This window comes from Nerophis ophidion, linkage group LG09, assembly GCF_033978795.1.
Source record: "Nerophis ophidion isolate RoL-2023_Sa linkage group LG09, RoL_Noph_v1.0, whole genome shotgun sequence".
Lineage (NCBI taxonomy): Eukaryota > Metazoa > Chordata > Actinopteri > Syngnathiformes > Syngnathidae > Nerophis > Nerophis ophidion.
The window spans coordinates 24,702,126-24,727,477 of record NC_084619.1 but is presented as its reverse complement, the minus strand read 5'-3'; the positions used below and the strand labels follow the sequence as shown (position 1 = coordinate 24,727,477).

General features: G+C 38.6%; 2 protein-coding genes across 8 annotated transcripts in view; both read left to right on the top strand.

The window, feature by feature from the left end:
- The window catches only part of nid1a (nidogen 1a), a 38,229-nt gene extending 16,267 nt beyond the window's left edge, over positions 1-21,962 (top strand). Inside the window, exons 6-20 of the mRNA XM_061910645.1 lie at positions 1,469-1,720; positions 1,837-2,037; positions 3,519-3,752; positions 3,873-4,010; positions 9,550-9,678; positions 10,985-11,128; positions 11,410-11,529; positions 11,980-12,207; positions 13,878-14,050; positions 14,531-14,657; positions 14,757-14,928; positions 15,922-16,079; positions 16,156-16,279; positions 20,920-21,032; positions 21,499-21,962. Coding sequence (XP_061766629.1) covers positions 1,469-1,720; positions 1,837-2,037; positions 3,519-3,752; positions 3,873-4,010; positions 9,550-9,678; positions 10,985-11,128; positions 11,410-11,529; positions 11,980-12,207; positions 13,878-14,050; positions 14,531-14,657; positions 14,757-14,928; positions 15,922-16,079; positions 16,156-16,279; positions 20,920-21,032; positions 21,499-21,629 — 2,444 coding nt within the window. The 3' untranslated portion in view covers positions 21,630-21,962. The remainder of the gene's footprint in view (positions 1-1,468; positions 1,721-1,836; positions 2,038-3,518; positions 3,753-3,872; positions 4,011-9,549; positions 9,679-10,984; positions 11,129-11,409; positions 11,530-11,979; positions 12,208-13,877; positions 14,051-14,530; positions 14,658-14,756; positions 14,929-15,921; positions 16,080-16,155; positions 16,280-20,919; positions 21,033-21,498) is intronic.
- A 3,084-nt stretch (positions 21,963-25,046) lies between these two features.
- The window catches only part of lyst (lysosomal trafficking regulator), a 110,528-nt gene continuing 110,222 nt past the window's right edge, over positions 25,047-25,352 (top strand). For 6 of the 7 annotated variants that reach the window (XM_061910644.1, XM_061910640.1, XM_061910638.1 and 3 more), the window contains exon 1: positions 25,047-25,121. The gene's annotated coding sequence lies outside the window, so the exon portion shown is untranslated. The remainder of the gene's footprint in view (positions 25,122-25,352) is intronic. The other variant, XM_061910637.1, reaches the window with a different exon arrangement.

The window sequence follows — 25,352 nt, the reverse complement described above, 5'->3', positions numbered from 1 at the left end:
CAAAGGATTATGGGTATTTGTTGTGTTGCGTTTATGTTGTGTTACTGTGAGGATGTTCTCCCGAAATGTGTTTGTCTATCTTGTTGGGTGTGGGTTTACAGCGTGGCGCATATTAGTAAGTGTTAAAGTTGTTTATATCACAACCATCAGTGTACTCTGTATCACCCAGTATGCCTTTCAATCTTGAACGTGTAATTGCCGAAGCTGCACACAACATGTTGCCGGACCAACAATCGGTTCGTACATGTTGTTGAAGGCGTCTAAGGCAATGACTTCACAGCATGCCCATATTCTTGTAATCAGGATGAACGCTATTGAATAGTCGCGGTAGCGTTAGCGGCTCCAATTGTCATCTTTACTCTGTGAAACAGGTTTAAATAGCTCTGTGAGTGGTAAAGGCGGACAACCTCTGATATATTACAGCGGGCGGTTGGCAGGCGGGTACGGTCCTGATAAAATTATGGTTCGGGTGGACGGCGGGTGGATGACAACTTTGGTGATGCGGTTGCGGATGATATAATTGCCTATCCGCGCATCTGACGAGGGTTTTCTTACGTGCCTGGCTGCAGTCACACCGCAACACCTGTCCGTCAGTAATAACAGTCCCCAATAACCTGGACCAATTCAAACCGTTATTTGTTTTTTTAATTGTTTAATTTACGTTGCCTCACACATTATTGCTGACTGGAGAAATCGAATTATTATTGTTATTACTTATGACCGATGTATTTACTTAATTCTCATTTTGTTCATTTATATTTTGATTTTATTTTGTGTTGAAAATAAAAGTAAAGGTATTCGAAAATATTTTTTGTAAGAAATCTTTTCTTGCGGCTCAGCCTCACCCAGACTCTGCATCTAGTGGACCCCAGGTAAATTGAGTTTGAGACTAAATAATTATTCGTTTAAGGAGTTATTTGGCTTAATGTAGACAGGGACTTAGAAGCAGTTTCACATTGTGGAGGGACGTTAGCCACTAGTGAGCTAGCAAGAATGCTACATTACTTTGAGGACACAGCTATCAGCATGAATTTAACGATGTAACCATAGTATTAAAATGTCTATCATCGGCTAAATTTATAAAACTTATCCCGTATATCTTTATATGGCCCAAACCTATTTAGATGCAGTGGAAACACTTCAATTGTGACTCAGAAGAAGAAAATAAAGTCCATAAAAATGAGAGAGTGATGTATTTTTGATTGTTTTTCCATCAAAATTTTAACAAACAGGCTACTTTCTACTTCATGAGCAATGATGTAATAGGTTTACACGGACGAGAATCTGAATTTGTCTTTCTCAGGTCATGCACTTGTACTTCAAAACGAGACGTACTTTTCCATAATGCTGCTTTTTAACAAACTAATTGCCATCAATCAATAGTGCTCCGTTGAATGCTTGTATGAAGTAGCAAAGCAAGGTACATCTACATACAGAATGTATTATCTCTCTTACTTTTGTTTTCTAGGAAAGCCTCAGAGGATGAACGGTAAAGTCCACGGACAGGTCTATGTAGGCAACTCTCCCACTCCAGAGAGGTTTAACAGCAACGATCTGCACTCGTATGTGGTGGTGAATGATGGACGCTCCTATGTGGCTATTAGTGACATCCCCCAAAGTCTTGGCCCCTCACTGTTGCCTCTGTCAGCCATGGGTGGTGTGATTGGATGGGCCTTTGCTCTGGAGCAGCCCGGCTTCAAGAATGGCTTCAGCATTATTGGTGAGAGAGAGATTCATGTCTGTGTTCGTCACACTGCTGCAGCTGAAATTCCCTAAAATTACGTCAGATGAGTCCCAAGGGGGAGGCAGCTAAAGTTTAACACCCTTGTCTCCCAGGGGGAGTGTTTACGCTGCAGGCTGAGGTCACCTTTCAGCCTGGAAATGAAAAGCTGACTATCAGGCAGGAGTTTAAGGGTATTGATGAACACGACCACCTGGCGGTGAGCACTACCCTGGAGGGCAGAGTCCCTGAGGTGCCCCCTGATTCCACCGTGCAAGTTGAACCGTACTCTCAGATCTACCAGTACAGCAACAATTGTAAGAAAAACCCCAACACTGATGTCATTGCTCTCTTTCACCATGTCTGCACATTACAACCAGGGTTTGCAAAGTGGGAGGCACCATAAACCTTTAAGGGAGGCGCTGTAGCTTGAAGAAAAAAAAAGAAAAAAATACATTTAAAAACCTGTTATGCTAACTAACAAAATTCATGAAAGCATAAATAATTGATTCTTAGTAAAGTTTAAAGAAAATTAGCTCAGGAAATATTGGCCGTTCCAATGAATCATTGTCAGGAAATAAGATGTACCAATGGGCAAGTATAAAATGAAATAATTTATCAAGCAATATGTCCTGCCCATTGATCTTATTGCATATTTGATAAATACAATTTAATGGATTCACACACTGTGTTACAAACGGGTTGCATGTTTGTAGTGGTCATATCCCCAAGATGGACGGAATGAAGCAGCCTGTAGGTAAGATGATGGTTTATTCTCGGAAACAAAGCAAAAATAAACAGTTACATATAGCCAACACAAGAGAGTGAGGCAGGTATAAATAGCTTTCTGATTAGTGATCAGGAGCAGGCGATCGTTGCGACCACTAATCAGATAATGAACACGGCATGGCTCGGTTAGTAGAGTGGCAATGCCAGCAACCTGAGGGTTCCTGGGTCGATCCCTGGCTTCCGCCATCCTAGTCACGTCCGTTGTATCATTAAGCAAGACACTTCACCCTTGCTCTCGGCATAATTGTGTGAATCGATGAATTTGAAAAGCGCTTTGAGTACCTTGAAGGTAGAAAAGCGCCACACAAGTATGTCCCATTTACCATTTGACACAAATGTGGCAGGTCGTAACACACTGAATACCAGACAAATAGCATTTATTGTCTGTCCCTGCTCTCTAAAAAAAACTTATTTAAAAAAGAGTTTAAATTGGCACTTTAGTCGTAACCCTAAACATTACCCCCTTGGAAAATCTGATATGTTTTGTTTAATATTCTACAAGTCACATGGTCCACAATTAGTTGCATCATTCAGATTCTCTGCAGGCCAAAATAAGTTCATACATTTATTTTTCTGTATATTTGATGTAATATTTAAACTGTGACTTGACTGCTGCTGTACGATCTCAGCTCAGTCCTGTTCCCGAAACTATTTTTGCCATTATTTAAAAAAGTTTTTTTATTTAGATCACTGTAACGTGCTTAGTGTCTTAAAACATATTTACTAATTAAATGCTTAAAAATTCACTCCTTTTATTTTCATACATATAAAAATTAAATAAAATGGACTAATACACATTTACCGGGAGTTAAATATTTATATTATGCGATTTTAGTTTAAAAAAAATATAGAAACGTACATTTGTTTTGACGGCTATAACATGCAAATGGCACCGATTTGATAGAATGGTCCTCATGCTCCAGAAAACACCTCAGCTGTAATATAGTCTCACTGTGCAACACTTTGAACACCATTCAAACGTATCAGAAGAATCCTTATGTCCTTTCAGTGATCACCTCATCCTCAACTCGGAATTATGTGGTGAACTTCCCTGATGGCTCCACGGAGACGAGGACGTTTCAGTGGCGTCAGACCATCTCCTTCCAAGGTTGCCAGCATGACGAGTCTCTAAGAGACATGCGACCCACGCAGATGCTGAGCGTGGACCAAGTCTTTGTCATGTACGACCCCAATAATCAACTCATCCGCTTCGCCATGAGCAACAAAATAGGAGACATCAATGGTGAGGTCATGGAGATGATTGTTGTCTTCCTGTTTTGGCCAAAGCTCATTTCCTTCCGAATACTGGCTGAGTTTTTGCCATGGAACCACTGTTGTTCTAAAAGTATACTTCCTGTCTCAGGAGGACAGCCTGAGGAGAACCCGTGCTTCACTGGAAGACACGGCTGTGACACTAACGCTGTTTGCCGACCCGGAGATGGGACACAGTTCACCTGCCAGTGTGCTGCTGGCTTTAATGGTGACGGACGCACATGTTACGGTAATGTGATACATTGGAGTAAAGTACATAGATATTTGGCCAGCTACATTTGTAAACAATTACTTGTATAATAATAAAAGTGTGTATAAAGACAACCATTGCACTATTTATAAGTTACTTAAACCAGGATAGATAGATAACCTTTATTGTTAGAAAACAGAAATTTATCTTCGACAAGCTTTATTACATCAATGAGACAAAAGTAATATACCTATTTTCTACTCAACTAATTTTTTTATCTACTTGGCCCTAAAAAAACTTTCATGAAAGACATATGAAATAATAAGAAAGACAATTCAATGGGCTATATACTGTAAATCCGGAAAGTATTCACAGTTCTTCACTTTTTCCACATTTTGTTATGTTAAGCTTTATTCCAAAATTTAATAAATTCATTGCTGTTCTTTAAAATTCTACACACATTACCCAGTAATGACAATGTGAAAAGTAGTTTTTTGTTTTATTTTGCTAATTTATTACAAATAAAGAAATAAAAAAATTACATGTACATATCAATAAGTACATCAGAATTTACAGCCTTTGCTCAATACTTTTTTGATTCACCTATGGCAACAATTACATACTGGATTAAAACCAACACTTCTCATCCACACTGATGGCGGTTGAGAGGTGCTGCAAAGAGGAATGGGCGAAGCTGCCCAAAGATAGGTGTGCCAAGCTTGTGGCCTTGTATTCATAAAGACTTTGTAATTGCTGCCAAAGGTGCATCAACAAAGTATTGAGCAAATGCTCTGAATACTTATGAACATGAGATTTATTAATATTTTATAGATTTGCAAAATACAATTAAAAAACTTTTAACATTGTCATTATGGGGTATTGTGTGTAGAATTTTCCAGAAAAAAATGAATGTATTCCATTTTGCAATAAGGCTGTAACATAACAAACTGTGGAAAAAGTGAATATTTTCCGGGAAAAAAGCAAATAATGAAGGGTAATCTTTGGTGGTAAATGTACACATACAGCAGTGAGGTGTGGTGATCTTTGCACCAGTTAAAACATTAATACCTTTGGAGTTTGTTTATTTTTTTAAACTTAAATTTGTTTGCGCTAATCATTGTTAATACAGGTTAAAATGATAACAAGAAAACGAAGAGAGTAATTCATATTTATAAAATGTTATAAAATACTTCATGGTCCTATTTATTTGCTTTGATTAAATTATAAAAAACACTTGGAGTCTTTCTTACCGTTACATGAACTATCCTCCATGAAAACAATCTTTGTATGATCAACTCCATTTTTTCAGAAAGTCCAATTTAGACAAGTATTTTATCTCAGATATATAAACCTCCTCTTTGGCAGCTATGTTCTTTTGTTAATTAATTTATTCTGTAGAGCATTAAAACATCGTTCTAGTATTTGACCAAAAAAAAAATCCACAAACAATGGCTTCCTCGCTGAAAAAACATAATAGCAACATGCGTCTGCTAGCTCACAATCACCTCCTCTTCTCACTTTGTAGCGAGTCTGATACTAAAGGGGTTCTCCTAATACAGGATATTAGTAATACTGACAGCATCTCTTTTCTCTATTTTATAGTCAGATTATCAAGAATAATGATGCCACACTTACATTAAAAACATTAAACAGGCTGTAGATTCAACAATGTACACACCTGAAATGTATAGTGTAAAAATGTATCTGCAAACATTGTTTTTATGACATTGTGCCAAGCAGACCAGCCAGTAAGCCATGTCTTTAGTCTCTTCAGCTGCCACACAAACAGGCAAGAACAAGGGGTAGTAAAAGAGCCAAAAGCCTCATGTTAGTTTTGTGTGGAAATGGAATGATTTTTACTGCATTATTGTTGTTATCATACAGAAACTAAATTCATAACACAGTTTAATATACAAATATTAATATTTATTTTATGCTATTATTATTTTCATCATGACAAGTAAGGCTCTGCACCATCTGCCGACCGTGATTGCACATTCCTGACATACAGTGGTAGCTAAGTTTTAGTTGGTAATCTGTTCCAAAATGTGCAACAAAATCATACAAAAACCGCTCAAATTTTCCCTCTAAGAAATATTGCAAATCCAGTTAATCTGTTATAGACATCCAAAAATAATAACACAAAACACATTTAATAAAGTATAATAAAAGTTGCATGTGCAGAAAACAAAGCAAAAAACGTAACTTAAATGTACAAATTAACATTAAACATCACGTTTACCTTTGTTAAAGGAAGGCAGAGAAGAGCCGTACGAACTGTTACTTTGTGCTCGGCTATGAGTTATTTTTTAATTCATTTGTGTGTCTCTCCTTCTTTATCTTTATTGTGCTGGCACTTGCAACTTTCTTTGGCCTCCTGGTGGGTATTTTAAGCACAGAGACTTTTAGTGTAACTGTGCTAGTTTTTAGTTGTCAAAAAAAAACTACTGAGTGAACCAGTGATGACATCATAGAGGGTTGTTTGAGTGGGTGGATAATTACTTCTGGGTGGGGAGTTGAGAGCAGAGTTGTGTATACTGTACACTGTATAGAGCAGGGGCCACCAACGCGGTGGTCGTGGGCACCAGGTAGCCCGTAAGGACCAGATGAGTAGCCCGCTGGCCTGTTCTAAAATAGCTCAAATAGCAGCACTTACATGCAGTCTGCTGCCTCTATTTTTTTAATTAATTTTTTTACTCGCAAGCTGGTCTCGCTTTGCTCGACATTTTTAATTCTAAGAGAGCCAAAACTGAAATAGAATTTGAAAATCCCCAAAAATATTTTAAAGACTTGGTCTTCACTTGTTTAAATAAATTAATTTATTTTTTTACTTTGCTTCTTATAACTTTCAGAAAGACAATTTTAGAGAAAAAATACAACCTTAAAAATTATTTTTGGATTTTTAAACACATATACCTTTTTACCTTTTGAATTCCTTCCTCTTCTTTCCTGACAATTTAAATCAATGTTCAAGTATTTTTATTATTGTAAAGAATATTAAATACATTTTAATTTCATTCTTCATTTTAGCTTCTGTTTTTTCGTCAAAGAATATTTGTGAAATATTTCTTCAAACGTATTATGATTAAAATACAAAAAAAATATTCTGGCAAATCTAGAAAATCTGTAGAATCAAATTGTAATCTTATTTCAAAGTCTTTTGAATTTCTTTAAAAATTTTTGTTCTGGAAAATCTAGAAGAAATAATGATTTGTCTTTGTTAGAAATATAGCTTGGTCCAATTTGTTATATATTCTAACAAAGTGCAGATTGGATTTTAACCTATTTAAAACATGTCATCAAAATTCAAAAATTAATCTTAATCAGCAAAAATTACTAATGATGTTCCATAAATTCTTTTTTTTTTTTTTTTTTTTAAAGATTCGAATTAGCTGGTTTTTCTCTTTTTTTTTCGGTTGAATTTTGAATTTTAAAGAGTCGAAATTGAAGATAAACTATGTTCCAAAATTAAATTTTAATTTTTTTCCTGTTTTCTCCTCTTTTAAACCGTTCAATTAAGTGTTTTTTCATCATTTATTCTGTACAAAAAACCTTCCGTAAAAGGGAAAAAAATGTACGACGGAATGACAGACAGAAATCCTCATTTTTATATATATATATATATATATATATATATATATATAGATTTATTTACTGAAGGTAAATTGAGCAAATTGGCTATTTCTGGCAATTTATTTATGTGTGTATCAAACTGGTAGCCCTTCGCATTAATCAGTACCCAAGAAGTAGCTCTTGGTTTCAAAAAGGTTGGTGACCCCTGGTATAGAGTATGGCCGACTAAAAACAAGCGTATGGCTGCCACCAAGGACCTGTGCGGCTGTGCCCGGAAACATGCAATTCCTGTCGTTTTGACCTGCGTATTTCTGACGAAATAAACCAAAATAATACGCCTACATAGAGTTTTAAACATTCTCCAACTCATAAACTTACAATAAAACATGCTTTTATTTTGTCAAAGTATAATTTTGCAGCTGAATTTGACACACTCTGCTGCTAAATCCCTGGAGGGTTTCGTGAACAGCAGTGACTAACACGCACCCGACGGCGCAATAATCATAAAAAAATATATATAAACAGAACGACCAAAAAAAGCTTTTACCTTCATTTTGCCAAAATCTTCATTAGCTTCGGACCAACAATCATAAAGAAATTATGACTTTAGTGTGAAGGACGTCAACTGTGGTTGCTGCTTCCAATGTATTTGTAATCACTGTACGTATCACTCTGTATGTTTTATTCTAACTTTTGGTGAAAAAAGACGGATCCAACGAAAAGTGTGTCGTACGACAACTGAGGAAACACTCTACTGAGTAACATCAAGCTCAATCAACGGTGTACAGTGCATCCGGAAAGTATTCAAAGAGTTTCACTTTTTCCACATTTTATTATTTTACAGATTTATTCTAAAATTCATTTTTGTCCTCATAAATCTACAGACAAGACCCCATGAAGTCAATGTGAAAAGTTGTTTCTTTGAATTAACTTATTTATTAAAAATAAAAAAAAACAAGAAATCACATGTACATAAGTACTGCTTGTCCAGGGTGTACACTGCCTTCCGCCCGAATGCGGCTGAGATAGGCTCCAGCACACCCCGCGTCCCCAAAAGGGACAAGCGGTAGAAATTGGATGGATGGATGTACATAAGTATTCACAGCCTCTGCTCAATATTTTGTTGATACACCTTTGGCAGCAATTACGGCCTCAAGTATTTTTGTATACGATGCCACAAGCTTGGCACACCTATCTTTAGACAATTTTGCTCATTATTGTTTGCAGCACCTCTCGAACTCCATCAGGTTGAATGAGAAGCATGTTTTTTTTTCATCTAGTGTGTCTCTGTACATTGCTGCATTTTGTAGACTGTTGTATTACGTTTGCAAAAAAAAAAAAAAAACTTCACATTGTCATTATGGACTATTGTTTGTAGAATTTTGAGGACACAAATTAATTTATTCAATTTTGGAATAAGGCTGTAACATAAAAAAATGGGGAATAAGTGAAGCGCTGTGAATACTTTCCAGATGCATTGTATGATAAGCACAAAGGCTTCTTCTGTTTTTACAAGAAAGCTTGTTGTGACTTTATTTATACTAACTGGCAGAGCAACTTCAGTTCAATATGTGCTATCATTATTAAAGTTAGAAAGAAAGATGTCGGGTCAGATACATTGCGGTCGTTTACTACTACCATACATTTCTGTTACAAAGCCTTTTTAAGCAGGGCAACTGAACGCTCCTGTTAATCAGCAGGGGGAACACCTTATTTAAAACAATGCGTTCCATGCCCATAGCCCAGGCTCTAATACTGCCCTTTTTAACCAGTGTTGTAGAGGCAGGAAGTGCTCCAAGGCCCATACAGTACAAAAAGGAAGGATGTATTTCAGACAGATGCTATCTTGAAACTTTTGTAATTAAGAGGTCTACTTCATCTCTTCTCTCTGATCTCTAGTCATCGGACAACGACAGACGATAATGAACATATCCTGACTTTGGATATGAAGCGGTCTAATGTGTCCATTTTTTAATGTATGCTCATTGGTTCTAATCTGGATCAGACATTGATGAGTGCAGAGAGAACCCTCAGACCTGCGGCTCTCATGCAATCTGCAACAACCAGCCCGGTACCTTCCGCTGCGAATGTGAAGACGGATACCTGTTTGGCAGTGACGGGCAGACGTGTGTTGGTAAGTACTAGACTGACTATACGAAATATTTTCTAAAGGCAAGCTGTATCTTTTCAAGTTATACAGTCTTGTAGAGTAGATTTTATGTATTCATTATATTAGTTGAAAAGTCTATGCCAAATATTTCGCCGACTTTGGCCTTTTCTAAAAACACACTCACTCATCAGTCACTTCATTATGTGCACCTGCTTAACAGAGCCAGATACAAATGTCACTTTTACAAAAACAATATGTTGAGATGCACTTGTTATTTTGATCATAGTTTGCACTTATCTGCATGACATTAAGATTCTCTTTATCTGTGTTTTGTGCATGATTGTGCAATCATTTAGCAAGTCTTCACAAAAGCTTTATACATATAGCACTTTTCATACACAAATGATGCACCTCAAAATGCTTTACATCAGTTAAAAGCAAACAAACAAACAAACACACACACATGCCATTATTGACAGTAACAAGAAACTTAAAAAAAAAATCATTGATTTTCTGATTCTGATGAGGGTACATAGGCCGGAGCTTTTATACTGTGTATCCTACACTTAAACTAAAGTTTATGAAAATTGAAATTGCAAATAAATACATGAAAGAATACAAATTCAATTCAACCATTTTGGTGTCCTTTCCTAGCTACTCAGATACAAAACATGTTAGAAACTGTCAGAATACTGCAGTACATTCTCATTTTTGCAAAAGCAGAATTAGTATTTATAATTAGACAATCTAAGTGTTCGTAATATTGTGGCCAGTGAGTTGGATCAGAAACTCTCAACTAGTCGGTCAGAACTTCTCATAAAAAATACTTTTACAGCAATTTTTATATTTATATATTATTGTTATTTACAGCCAATATATTGTTTTAGTGTTGTTTTTCAATCAAAAAATTGTTTTAGAAATATATTTAGATAGTCATGTTGTTCCCTGGTGTATGTACTACTAAAAATGATCTAATACCAGTGTGTTTTTTGTATTGAGATTCATACATCCACTGTTCATGCTTCTTCTCAGTTTTTTAATAAAGAAACCTGAAATACATTCGGCAATTAATATATTACAAATATATATGTTATATAGGATTTTACAAAATGTTTGTACAGTATGCATTTTGAAAGATTATTTTCAAAACCAGAATTTGCTTTTTTGACTGGTGGAAAAGTGCATCACAAATGAATGACCATGGGAAAATATGTGTCCCAGGATGAAATCAATTGAGCACCTCTGGTTGAAGCATGTGACAGCTGTTTTGAGGGTATGTCTGGACATTTCGCGCCTGCTAAACATGTACTCTGGTTTCCTTCCCTGTCAGATGTTAGTCGACCCGTGGATGCTTGTGAAGAGGGCACCCATACCTGTGACATTCCTGAGCGCGCCCAGTGCAGCTACACAGGAGGATCCTCCTACATCTGCTCTTGCCTTCCAGGATTCATAGGAGATGGACGTGTCTGCCAAGGTAAAGCCCCCAGACACAAATGCACTACACAAAACTTGAAGTGTTGCACCATCTGCTCAAAAGTGTGGGGGAGGGGAAGTGAGCTCAGTTACATAATGTATTTGCTGGAACTGAATAGCGAAACATAGAAAACAGATGGACATTGCAGAGTATAGCTTTTTTTGGGGCTGCTTCCCAGAAAGGCTCATTCATATTTTATTTTATTTTTAAGTCTTTGCGTGATTCTGTGTATTCTGACCCAAATTATTCTGCTCATTATTTAAATTATTTTTACCTTAAAGATGTGGACGAGTGCCAACCCGGCAGGTGCCACCAAGACGCCATATGCTACAACACCCAGGGTTCTTTCACCTGCCGGTGTAGGCCAGGTTACTATGGCGATGGCTTCTACTGCTCTCCAGGTAAGTCTAAAGGCATGTGGCTAAATTTTGACTTACAAGCCCAACAAATGAACTCACCAGCAAATGTGATTTACAGTCCTCAGTGGACTGACAGCAAACATGTGTTCTGTTATGTCTGCTATCATCCAGCTGCTCTTGTTCTGGATGCCTTCCACTGAAGTGTAGCCAGTTTGCCAGTGGTAATAGTTTTCGTAGATAAGCATGCAAACTTAATAATACAAATATAAGAAACGGATCATTTAAATTTCCCACCATTTTTTATCCCACCCATCTGTTTGGGGGGGGATGTCTGCCAGAATAATCGCTGCCAGCTGGCATCTGTGTTTACTTGCCTCTGGATAGCGATTATGATTATGTGGGTTATAGGAGTTTTGTTGTAGTTGGACATCAAACAAGGAAAAAGGAAATAAAGACGAATTATAGTCAACTATACTTATGTGTTTCTTTCAGAGAGGACAAAAACACAATGTGAGAGCCACAGAGACAGTCTTCTGGGTGTGACTGAGTTTGGCCCAAGGGGTCCACGGCCACCTGTTGGCCAGTACATCCCCACGTGTGATGAACATGGCAACTATGAAGCCATGCAGTGCCACGGCAGCACAGGACACTGCTGGTGTGTGGACCGGAACGGACAAGAGATCCCCGGGACTCGCTCAGGAGCCGGCAGTAGACCCATGTGTAAGTTAATTACATATGCCCAAAACTAATGTGCGTGCCTGTGCTATGTACGTACATAGTTACGTCACTACTTCCCAGAAGCCGGTAGGATATATTGTGTAAAATACACTGAATTGGCCCTAGTGCAGGGGTGTCAAACTCATTTTAGATGGGAGGCCACATGGAAAAAAATCTACTCCGAAGTGGGCCGTATTGGTAAAATCACGGCACAATAACTTAAAAATTAAGACAAATTCCGATTATTTTCTTTGTTTAAAAATAGAACAAGCACATTCAGAAAATGTACAAATCATAATGTTGTTTTTTTTTTTTTACACCTACATGTTGCGGTTAATATAATTCTACCTTTATTTGTCGTTATTTATACTTTCTAAATAAATTATGTGATAATGTTCATCAGTCAACTCTTTGGTGTTAATTTTCAATCTATCAAGGTTAAAAAATATCAAAATTAAATACCGGATGTTTTTTTATGTAGTTTGATCATTTTCCTCGACAGTGCACTAACATCATGTGATTTATTTATTTTTTTACATATGTTGCATCGTCTACAAAGATACAAAGGATTGCTATTGCGACCTCTAGTGGACACATTTAGAACAGCAATTTCTTTCATTACAAAATTTCGGCTTATTCTTATACTTGGCAAACTGTTCAGGCCCACGGGCCGTATGTTTGACACCCCTGCCCTAGTGTGTGAATGTGGGTGTAAATGTTGTCTGTCTATCTGTGTTGGCCCTGCGATGAGGTGGCGCGACTTGTCCAAGGTGTACGCCACCTTCCACCCAAGTGCAACAGAGATAGGCTCCAGCGCCCCATCCCATGACCCTGAGAAGGACAAGCGGTAGATAAATGGATGGATGGATGGACATTGGAAAGATAGCGCCCTCTAGGCATCTGTGTACATGTGGCAAACAGCCCCTTTTGTATTTTGTTATTTTCATATACAGCCGTCCCTCACTTCAAAGTTTGCAGATTTTATTAAGCAAATTGGCCTTAGTGTGTGAATTTGAGTGTGAATGTTGTCTGTCCATCTGTGTTGGCCCTGCGATGAGGGGCAACTTGTCCAGGGTGTACAGCGCCTTCCGCTCGAATGCAGCTGAGATAGGCTCCAGCACCCCCCGCGAGCGGTAGAAAATGGATGGATGGATAGTCTACAAATTTCATGCATAAAATGGCTAAATGAACTAAAAATATCAATACTATAGTATTTTCCACTAATTGAGACCAAACCCATTGGAGCAGGCTGTTCGGTATCATGGCCACTGATTGGCTCAGGCTCAGACAGTATTATTATATTGGATTTAACAAGTGTTAAAGTCACTATATGGATGTTATTTCATGTGTAGCAGGCTGTCATAAATAAAAAAGAAATATTTAGGTCATAAACAGTTTTTTTATTCTTCAGCTATGAAATGTAAACAAAAATAGGTTGGTAATGTTAACAAACTGTCCTTTTTTATAGGTACAGTACCTGCCATGTGGGCCTACTGAGTGTTTGTCAGTAAATGGTTCCACAGTGTTAGACATCCCTGCTTTCCTTTACTTGTGTCAAGCTATAAATGCAACAAATTCTGAAAGAAAATATATGCACACATAAAGAAATCCTTCACATTTGTACTTAGTGACATTGGAGTGTCTAATGTGTGACTTTTTATGTAATATATTAGGCATTGACCACGGTGGAGTGAGACCACCTGTTGGACCCACTCCTCGCCCTGATGTCCACCCTGTGCCCCCTGGAACACACCTGTTGTACGCGCAGAGTGGCAGAATAGAGCATGTCCCCCTGGAAGGGTATGATATGAAGAAAGACGACGCCAAGACTGTCCTTCACCTTCCTGTGAGTTTTTACTAATGAACACCTCTAAAGTAGAAAGTTTTAAGACTCCCATGGTCTAAATATGCTATAAAGGTTTGTATGCACCGCTGCTAACAGGTGTCGTAGTGGGGGTTCCGCACATGTTTTAGTTTTTTCAAAGGTGTCAGGTGAGAGGTCTTATACATGTCTTGTAAAAGTGTTCGCCTGTAAAACACTGCATAGATGTCATTCCATGTCGGCTTGATTGGATTCAAATGGTGACATTCTCACTAATTAAAAGCACCAGCTGTGTGCAACTGAATTGTACATTAATTCTTAGGCTGATTTCCAAAGCAGCTGGTGTGAAGTCTGCCTCTTTCGCAGTTCGTGGCATTGTTTTGATTTATGTCAAGGAAGACGTTAATGTCAAAAAACACATCTGCTTCATGTTTGTATCAGCCTCCATTGGGGTGTTTGAAGTGAGCGCAGTTTAAAGCTTGTTGTTTGGCGCCTGCTCCACAGGAGAAAGTGGTGATTGGAGTGGCCTACGACTGCGTGGACCAGATGATCTACTGGACCGAGATTACGTCTCCATCAATCAGCAAGGCCAGCATGCAGGGAGGAGAGCCTGTGGTGGTAATTAGATCAGGTAGCACCTCTTCTTCTCGCTTTCATCCCTCACTCATCAAGTTGTTGTTTTTTTCAAAAACAATTGTTTACAAAGCTGACTTCATTGGTTTTGTGGAAGATTTGCACAGCCCAGAGGGGATTGCTATTGACCATCTGGGACGAACAATGTTCTGGACGGATTCTGTGATGGATCACATTGAGGTGGCCTCGCTTGATGGGACTCATCGACGTGTCATCATAAACTCAGATCTTGTCAACCCTCGTGCTATTATCACCGACCCCCCGAATGGGTAGGGAATGCTTCATGTTTAAAGGACAACTGCACTTTTTGGGGAATTTTGACAATTATCTATGTGGGAGACAAAAACACACATATTTTCCTTTTCTGTGGGTTGTAGATATCGAACAACTGCTAGTTACTGTATATGCCGTGACCTACATATTAACCAAAGTTTAGCGACATTGTTAATGCAAGAGCTAACACTGAGGAACTACTTTTCTGGCATTGTGACACATCACCTTGCTTACACTGCTCCTCTGACCACTAGCGACTAGCTAGCTCTAGCTACTACCTAGATTGAGCTGCTAATAATGTTGTTTGCGACCCGCCATAAAATAAAGGCACTTTAGCTGCATTTGCTGCTTGCCTTTAAGACAGCAAACGTTTATGCTAGGTTATAAATAATGCATCTCACCTGAACATGGCTACCACCAAATGGAACACAGCTTAAAACGATCACAACATCACTATGAAGCATTTTTTTTACCGGAGGAGTGAGTTATTCTGAATTTATCAACCATACTGAAAAAATACAACTATCCTGAAAGATACAACCATCCCATCAGCCCGCATTCGAGCGAAAGCCGACATTATAAGTCACTGTTTTATGTTGTTATTTAAAATGTTGAGCGAAATCCAGGTGCCTAGGGATGAAGTTTCGGTAATGGTTAAAATGACCAAAATACTGTAAATATTACATATACTCATGAATGTGCCTGTTACTAGATTACATACATACTTATAACTGGTATATAAAATATTGGAGGTTTTTTAGAGTGCCTTAAAGGCGTAATAGATCATATTAACATTCCATGAATTGTTTGCTACATCTTACTAAGTTTTTACTATTCAGACTGTATAGAAAAGGACTGTGGTCTTTTCTCACATAAAGATTGTGGATAACTGGCAAATCAAAAAATAAATAATAATAATACAGTGGTAGAGTATGTAATGGGTTAGGGGTTAATTACATATGAATGATCATCCACTGTCGTTGCTACAGTAATCTGTACTGGACCGACTGGAACAGAGAGGCTCCCAAGATTGAGACCTCTTACATGGACGGATCGAACAGGCGGGTGCTGGTTAAGGACGATCTTGGCCTGCCCAACGGCCTGACCTATGACTCTCAGAGCGCTCTGCTCTGTTGGGCAGACGCTGGTAGGTTAGAGGGCATGTAAGTCAGCGATGAAGTTGTTTGCCGATTACACTGACTGTACTCTCTTGCATGCATAAGGCACACATAAAATGGAGTGTACCCATCCTGGACGAGGGGATCGCAGACAGATCATGGAGGGCATTCGGTACCCGTTTGGCGTGGCGTCTTTTGGGAAGCACATCTACTACACGGACTGGCGAAGGTTTGAATCTACTTTTTGATCTAGTTATAGGAACAAAAGTTACCCTTTTGTATTGTCATGTATGTGCGTTATATATACACAGGTCTGTATTTATTGTGCTGTACACACGATACACAAAGTGCTCATCTGGCCTTGAATACCCATCGTACACTGAATACCCACAAAATTAGCAAAATACTGTATGCCTGTAGGTGATTGTTAATGTATAAAGCTGAATTCAAAATGTGTATTATAACAAAAAGGCAAATTCAATCAATCAGTCAACCTCCTCATGCTCTCTCAGGGAGAGCTTGTCCCAAATTCCAAGCTGCTGTTTTGAGGTATGTTAAAAAAATAATGCACTTTGTGACTTCAATAATAAATATGGCAGTGCTATGTGGGCATTTTTTTCCATAACTTGAGTTCATTTATTTTTGAAAACCTTGTTAAAATTAGGCATAATGTGTTAATTCCACGACTGTGTATATATATCGCTATCGGTTGGTATCGGAATCAGTAATTAAGAGTTGGACAATATCGGAATATCGGATATCGGCAAAAAAATTCAGGCTTGTACCTCACTGCTCTTACAGAAGTACACACGGAGCGTGTACAAAAACAAAAAAGTAGTAGAAGAGAAGCAACTAACATTTTGCAGTCATATTCTTGTTATGATAGATTATATGCCGTGGCTCAGATGGTCGAGCAGCTGTGCGGCAGAAACTAGAGGGTTTCAGGTTCAATTCCAGCTTTCGCCATTCTTGTCACAGCTGTTTTGTCTTGGGCAAGACACTTCACCCACCTTGCTCTCAGTGCCGCTCACAGTGGTGTATAAATGTTTGGTGGTGGTCGAAGGGGCCGTAGGTATAAATTGGCAGCCATGCTTTCGTCAGTTTACCCCAGGGCAGTTGTGGCTACAAATGTAGCTTACCACCATCAAAGTGTGAATGTGGAGTGAATAAATGATTAGTTCTATGGCAAGTGTTTTGAGTGTCTAAAAAGAGTGCTGTATAAATCTAATCCAGGGGTGTCCAAACTGTGAACCCCGAGCCATGTGCAGCCCGCCGGCGACTTCAATTTAGCCTGTGACACGTCATGAGTTTAATAAGGAATCTAGGGATATAATGTTTGAAACACATTGGAAAGTTATCATCCTCTAGGGATCTGTGTAAAGGTTACAGACTGCTTCTTTAAAGATCAAATAAAATATATACATTTAAAACATCCAAATTACAAAAAATATAGAATTCATTTAAAAAATGTTTTTTTTTTAGCTGTTGCTGAATTTTTGCGGTGGTCCTGTGTAAATCTTGGTTGAATTACAAACTGCGTGACTTCAGGTTCCACTGTGTCAGCTGAGAAATTTGGGGAGTAAGGGTTAAGCCTTGGCGAGAATGAGGACTCGGGTGCAGATGGGCGACGATTGACACAGGCTTTATTTCTACAGTTTCTTAGAACTCTGTTTAGACAAAGTGATTAAACACATGGCTACAAACTCTATACTTGATACACTAGAGTACAAAAAGAAACATAGCACAGGGCAAAAAACAATACACAGAAAATCACTCCAGAGGGAGCAAAAAGCAATAAATAGAACATACGCTATAAAGAGCTAAGAAAACTACAAATTAAACCGCTCCCAGAGGAGGGAAAAAAGGAAGTCAAAGCACTATGAAAATAGCTCAAAAAAGCGACCCAAAAAACTTTGGCAAATCAAAATCACTCTTCTCCAGAGGGTAAAGAGAAATCAAGTAATAAGGCGAAGCAATACTTAACAACTTGGACAAGGCTGTGGAAGACGGCTGCCGGTACACGACGAGACGATATCCTCTGGCAACAAGACAGGGGAAGACGAATGCCTGGAGGGATGGTGACACAGGTGGCAGGGTGACACAGGTGGGCGCAATCAGGAAAGACATCAGACCAGTGACACAGGAGGAAGGGCAAGTGGCCTTAAACGAAAGGATTAGACTTTCAACATAAAACAGGAAGTTTGCCAGACAACCCCAAAACAGGACTTCCCTCACCACTGTGTGACAGTTAGGTGTTTTGCTCAGGTGTACCTTTTTCATGAATGTGAAAGGGGGTGGAGATTGCGATTAACCCCCCTCTTGCTGGTTGGGGAAATTGAACTCTGGGTCTTGTAATACAAGGGTCTTTTAAAAGGGTGGCGTGGCTCAGATGGTAGCTAGGATAGAATATACTTTTTCATTTATCCCACAATAGGGAAATTACATTGTTGCAGTGAATGTTTTTACATTCAGTAATAAGTAAAGCGTAATGAAAAAAAATAAATAGTGATAACTACTACATATTGCTCACTGGAGCACCCCTGCCAGCAAATTGAGGGTTCCTGGTTTATTTCCAGCTTCCGCCATCCTAGTCACGACCGTTGTTTCCTTGGGCAAAACACAAGGCCCCTTCTACACTACTGTAGAGAATCACACCTGAGTCATCATAAATTAATCACATCTTTAATGGACATGTGAAAGTAAACAATGTGATAAAGAACATTTTACTTCAATCAGTCTAGGGATTGAGATATATGGTCAGAACACTCCTTAGTCTTTTGTCTTCACCTTCATCGTCCATTCGTCTTTGGTGACTTTATATACTCTGGACCTAGATGTTGTGTCCACAACATACATGGCGGACAATAACTGATACAGTCCACTTTGTCAGTCCAAATGCATTGGCTGTTTTCCGTAGTCTTCCCTTGTCGGCAAGGTAATACAAAGCACACGCTACCTTTTTTATCACATCCACGGGAGCTCACATTGTCGTTGTCTCTCCTTCGACAAATGGACAAAGTTTTTTTCTTCAGTAGAATCACAGCTGACCTGGATATTCAAAAGTTCTCTTGCCGTCTGTGAAGTGTTGTATCCGAAATAGCTGCAATCGTGCTTTTCCTTCTCTTAAGGTATTCATGTGTGATTTCCACAAGCGTCTATACGTGTAGAAGAATGTGAAACACGGGCTTGTCTGGATGACTCGCCTCCATACTTAGCTCCGAGTTATGAAACCGCTTGTTATGAAGCTGGATGTTGCGCGTTCTTTCTTGCGTCACTTCCTGTGTGGGGCGCTGTCTTTCTGGCGTCACTTCCTCTCCGAACTCAGTTTGTAAATGATCGATGAGCTACAGTAAGCTAAGAGCTAAGAGCCGGATATTTAAGAAATACACGGCGCACTTACCCGATTAAAAAATTATCCAAGGAGGGAACTATAAACGATGATTTAGTGTGGCTGACACAGGGCTTAGGCTAAATAATTATTCGTCTAAGGAATTATCCGGCTTAACCTTTTAAGGCTCAGGCTGTTATTTTACATGCTTAATTTATTTCTCTTTGCTATTTGGGCCTATTGGACCCTAATTACAATTTAAAAAAAAAAAATCATCTTTTGGTATGATGTACTGAGTCCACAAGTACACAAGCGTGTACTTCATGTGTAGTGACATGCAAATTTTTATTTTTACACTTTTTTTCCTCCAAATTCCATTGTATTTTAGACTCTTTTGACACCACCAGATAGCAGTATAAGTGTCTATATGGCGGCATAAGACCCCAATTCAGTAGTGTACACAGTTTTGGAAATAAGAGCTAAAAGGTGTAACGATTGGGGTGCATGGTGATGCGGAGTCATTCTCCCAATGATGCAGTCGGGCTTCGAACACAGCGTGAAAGTAAGAAACAAATGATTTATTAAAAATTAAATCAGACTTTGACAAAAAAGAACAGAACTAGCATGGGAGCTAGAAAGAACAAAAGGGCTAGCATGGAAGCTACCATGAGCGGAACTTGGCAACCAAAGTCGTCACTGTCGTCAAACGAGGAAGCAAGACTGAATGAACGAAGAAGGAAGGCTTAAATCAAGACAGTAATCACAACACAGGTGCACGTTCGGAACAGGCGGCAGGTGAAAATAATAAGTTACCATGGAAACAAACAGAGGAGCACAAACCGTAAACGACTGAGTCCAAAACTAACACAACATAATACAAAAAGACTCAAAAACCTAAACATAATATGATCCGGGCAGCGGATCATAACAAAAAGTTGCTGTCCACGCATGTGGCCTTAAGGCCTTCATTAATGTAGACAGGGCATTAACCCTTGCTCCCAATCGCTCGTGGTCAGCACCTATAATGGTAGCATTTGTGTGAATGGGTGAACGTGACGTGTCATGTAAAGCGCTTTGGGTATCACTACAGATATAATAAAGCCCTATATAAAATACAGGCCATTTACCATTTAATTCACCATTTAAAAGTTCCTACCACACATAAAAATTGCATTGAAAGCACAAAGACATGATGTTCTCCCATGCATGCACCCTCTCACTAGTAGATTGTTGGGGGGGGGGGGGTCTGTGTGTGTGTGTGTGTGTGTGTGTGTGTGTGTGTGTGTGTGTGTGTGTGTGTGTGTGTGTGTGTGTGTGTGTGTGTGTGTGTGTGTGTGGGGTCGGAAGCCATCGGAAGAAGTGGCAGCTGCTTGCAATTTCTCCACTTGAGTGGGGGGAAGGTAGAGACACTTGGACATCAAATAACTCTGCCAGTTACATCTGCCCACACTTACTCACTCTTGACAGACTTGATGGAAAACACCCAGACTCGGATACTTTGCGTGTCTGGAATTGCTCACCTCTTGCATTGTTTACAACAGGGACGCCGTGGTTGCAGTGGACCGCTACACCGGCAAGGAATCTGACGAGTTCCAGCCTCAAAAACGTACTAAGTTATACGGGATCGCCATAACTTATGCCCAGTGTCCTTCAGGTAAAGGTGACAACTGTATGAACTCATGTTGATATTTTCTCTGCCTGGCAACTTCTAAATATTGCTGCCCTGCTCATGAGCCATTCGTAGAAAGGACTTGACCTTTGCACATTTATGGCTGATTCCGGTTTTATGACCACTGTGCCCCCTTTGAAGCATTCCAAGTGGGTTTTACAAGCATACAAATTGTAGGTTGTCTGACTGACCTGGGAAAAAAAGCAAGATAAATTGTGCATCCATCAGTGAGTGAGAAGATGACTGATGTTAGTGAACACAGACCTCATCCTCCCTACTAGATAAGACTGCACGGAATGTGGAGACCAGTGGGAGGGCCTCCAACATCTGCTGTTAGCTATGTGTTTTCTTTAAACATGTATTTAGCTGTTGAACAAACCATTTCCTGTTGCTCCCTGCTATGTAGCTTTAAAAGAATGTCTACCTGAGTCCCTATGTTTCCTCCTTGCAGGACAAAACTACTGTGCGGTGAACAACGGCGGCTGTACTCACCTCTGCTTAGCAACACCCAATGGTCGCTCCTGCAAATGCCCTGGCAATGCATTTGAAGTAGGCTGTGTAGAGACAGACAGCGGGTACTGAAGCAAGGCAGAAAATTAAGAGCCACTCAGCAGTTACTTAGCTGTCACTTCTGAAAGAAAGAAAAAAATGCCACTGAAAGCCTGAATTTACTGTTTCATTGCCATTTGCATTTTTTTACATGTTAAACCTCCCCCAACAGAATTGTAAATACAAACACTATGATGTTGACTTGTTTCCCGGGTGCGAATAAGACTAAAACTCAAAGGATTAGTAATTTAATTTGAAATTATAGCAACACATGACTCCTGCTGGCTGTGGCTTGTTTGGGATATTGTCAGGCTTGTGGGATGAGTTTACATGCTGGGCAGCGAATCAATAAACGAGTTTTTCTAACAGGCTTGTTTGCTGTGTTTGTGGTTTGAATGTCATGGTAGAGACCTCTTGTGGTGAGTAGAGTTGATTACAAATACCCCAAAAAATATTTGGTGCAGTTTTCTTAATATTGTGGTATTTTGACATGGAACCAAATTCAGTAAAAAACACGTGCATAAAGTGACGTCAAATGTGACATTCCCAAAATCGAACATTCCAAAACCAATGTGCAATTATTTTTTACATTCTGTGTGTCATTTTTCCATTTTTGTAACGGCTGTCAACTAGTAAGGCTGTGCATAGTACGTTCAACATTCGAAGCCTTAAGAGCTTCCCTGAACAATGAGTTGAGAGTTCAAGGCTTTATTAGTGCTGCTCTACAACAGTGGTTCTCAACCTTTTTTCAGTGATGTACCCCCTGTGAAAATTTTTTTAATTCAAGTACCCCCTAATCAGAGCAAAGCATTTTTGGTTGGAAAAAATGAGATAAAGAAGTGAAATACAGCACTATGTCATCAGTTTCTGATTTATTAAATTGTATAACAATGCAAAATATTGCTCATTTGTAGTGGTCTTTCTTGAACTATTTGGAAAAAAAGATATAAAAATAACTAAAAACTTGTTGAAAAATAAACAAGTGATTCAATTATAAATAAAGATTTCTACACATAGAAGTAATCGTCAACTTAAAGTGCCCTCTTTGGGGATTGTAATAGAGATCCATCTGGATTCATGAACTTAATTCTAAACATTTCTTCACAAAACAAGAAATCTTTAACATCAATATTTATGGAAAATATCCACAAAAAATCCAGCCGTCAACACTGAATATTGCATTGTTGTATTTCTTTTTACAGTTTATGAACTTACATTCATATTTTGTTGAAGTATTGTTCAATAAATGTATCTATAAAAGATTTTTGAATTGTTGCTATTTTTAGAATATTTTAAAAAAATCTCACATACCCCTTGGCATACCTTCAAGTACCTCCAGGGGTACGGGTTACCCCTTTTGAGAACCACTGCTCTACACAACTATCACACAGTGGGGATGAAAAGCTTCTATATTTTACCATAACATTATGATTTTTCTGCATGCTGTTTTGCTGATTCAATGCATATACAATGTTTAAATTTGAGTTAAAGTTAAATAGTTAAAGTACCAATGATTGTCACACACACACTAGGTGTGGTGAAATTATGCTTTCATTTGACCCATCACCCTTGTTCACCCTCTGGGAGGTGAGGGGAGCAGTGAGCAGCAGCGGTGGCCTCGCCCGGGAATCATTTTGGGGATTTAACCCCCAATTCCAACCCTTGATGCTGAGTGCTAAGCAGGGAGGTAACGGGTCCTACAAGTGGAACAGATACTATCTTTTAAGCAGTCCAGGGCGGCTAATTTCTCAAGTGTCAAACTCCAGGCCCTGGACCAGGTGTGACCCGCAGCATCATTTTATATGGCCCGTGAACGTCTGGAAACAATATGCGTCAATAGAGTACATTATATTTTCGTAGTAAATGTCCATCCATCCATTTTCTACCGTTTATTCCCTTTGGGATCGCGGGGGGCGCTGGTGCCTATCTCAGCTACAATCGGGCGGAAGGCGGGGTGCACCCTGGACAAGTCGCCACCTCATCACAGGGCCTCTTACTAAATGTGTTTGTTTTTTCCCATTTTGACAAAAAAAATATATGCGCTAAATGAAATTGCATACCTTTTAAACTTTAAGTATCCAATATTGCAACAAATATATTATCATACATAGAAATATTTTCATTTCGTTAAAACAAATATAAATACTTAACAATCTGCTTGATTTATGATTTTAACACAGGTTATCCATCAAATTGTACACTGTAAAAATTATATTTTGTATGGTAATATTTTAGTTTTTATAACATATTACTGTGAATGGAAAAAACTACCAATGGTTTTTACAGCAAAATTATGTTGACTCAGCTGCCAGGTTTTTTTGTACTGTAAAATCTACAGTTGTTTTACAATGTATTACTGTAAATGGACAAACAGTACCAAATGTTTATGGTAAAAAACTGGCAGCTCGGTTGCCAATTAAAAAAAAAAAGTGGCGATGTTTTTCCTTTTAATCTGATACGTTGTAAAAAAAATTAATAAAAAAATCTCTCTGTTTTAGAGTAAAATATGCCAACTTTTTACCGTAAAATTATTTTATTTTTCCGTGTAGGTAAAAAAAATCGATATGATAATCAAATGCAGGGTCAAATTCGTATATTATTTGCTGTTGGACGCGTCCCAGTTAAAGGGCTTAACTGTGAACTGTGCAACAATGAAAAGCAGTTTGACACCACTGGCTTATCTGGTGCGTATTTCAAGCAAACGGACTAGGGCTACCAAAAACGACAAACATGAACGCACCCTTACATTCAAATTGCATGTTTTTGTTGTTGTCGTATTACTGCATTTAATTATAATGTATAACTTGTAACTAAAGTATCGAAACATTTCATTTAGGTTATGATGCAACTCATTGCAACATATAATGAGGTACTTATACTTATCTTCATGAGAGTGACCATCGATAAAAAAACAATAGTATTATGTAAAAGGGAGATTTTTTTTTTAAATACAGGCATTGAATTGGTCATTTTTGCAATTATACTTGAACGCACCATTCCTACAGCTCTGATTGATTGGGGAATTACTCGTGCGTCATCCAATGGAAACAAACCGGAGTCAACAACAACGTCACTGACAATGGGCCTGAGGATTTTACCCTCACTTTTGTCGTAAGGAATGTTATTAATTTGGTACGCAAACATTTTTGGACCTCAAAAGTAGTACGTCCACATTTTTCTGTGCTAACGCCATCCTTTTACTGTCAGTAAAGTAATGATTTTAGTGATTTCGCAATGATTTCGCCCTTGACTAGTACTGATTCCTTGTATACTGCTCGAGCTACTGTAAACTGTACTATGTGTGTCCTAGTACCTCTACCAAGAATATTGGTGGACAAAAATACGGCATAAATGTGTTTTTGTAAACAAATATCCATTAAGGTAGGGCATATCAAGGGTAGATTTAGACGCATCGCCTTGTATAGAGGAGTTGTTTATACCTGCAGTCATTAACGAGGGCTTAATTTTTTTTTAATCCTCTGTTTGGCTAACACCCGTTGACTGTTTTGTATGGGGCAAAATGAGGTATGTATGAAAAATACCTTTTGTAATTCGACACAAAACACAGAACAAAATATGCCTAAATACTGCTGGTACTTCAGTGCGTGCGGATATCCATGTGCCCGCTTCTCAATGTGGCATAAACTGTTTCGACTGCTGCCGTAATACACACAGGAAACGGCGAAACGACACGACTGCTACGAGCTAATATGTATTAAGAAATGTTTTCAAGGCGTTGCATTAAAAGCCAAAGTA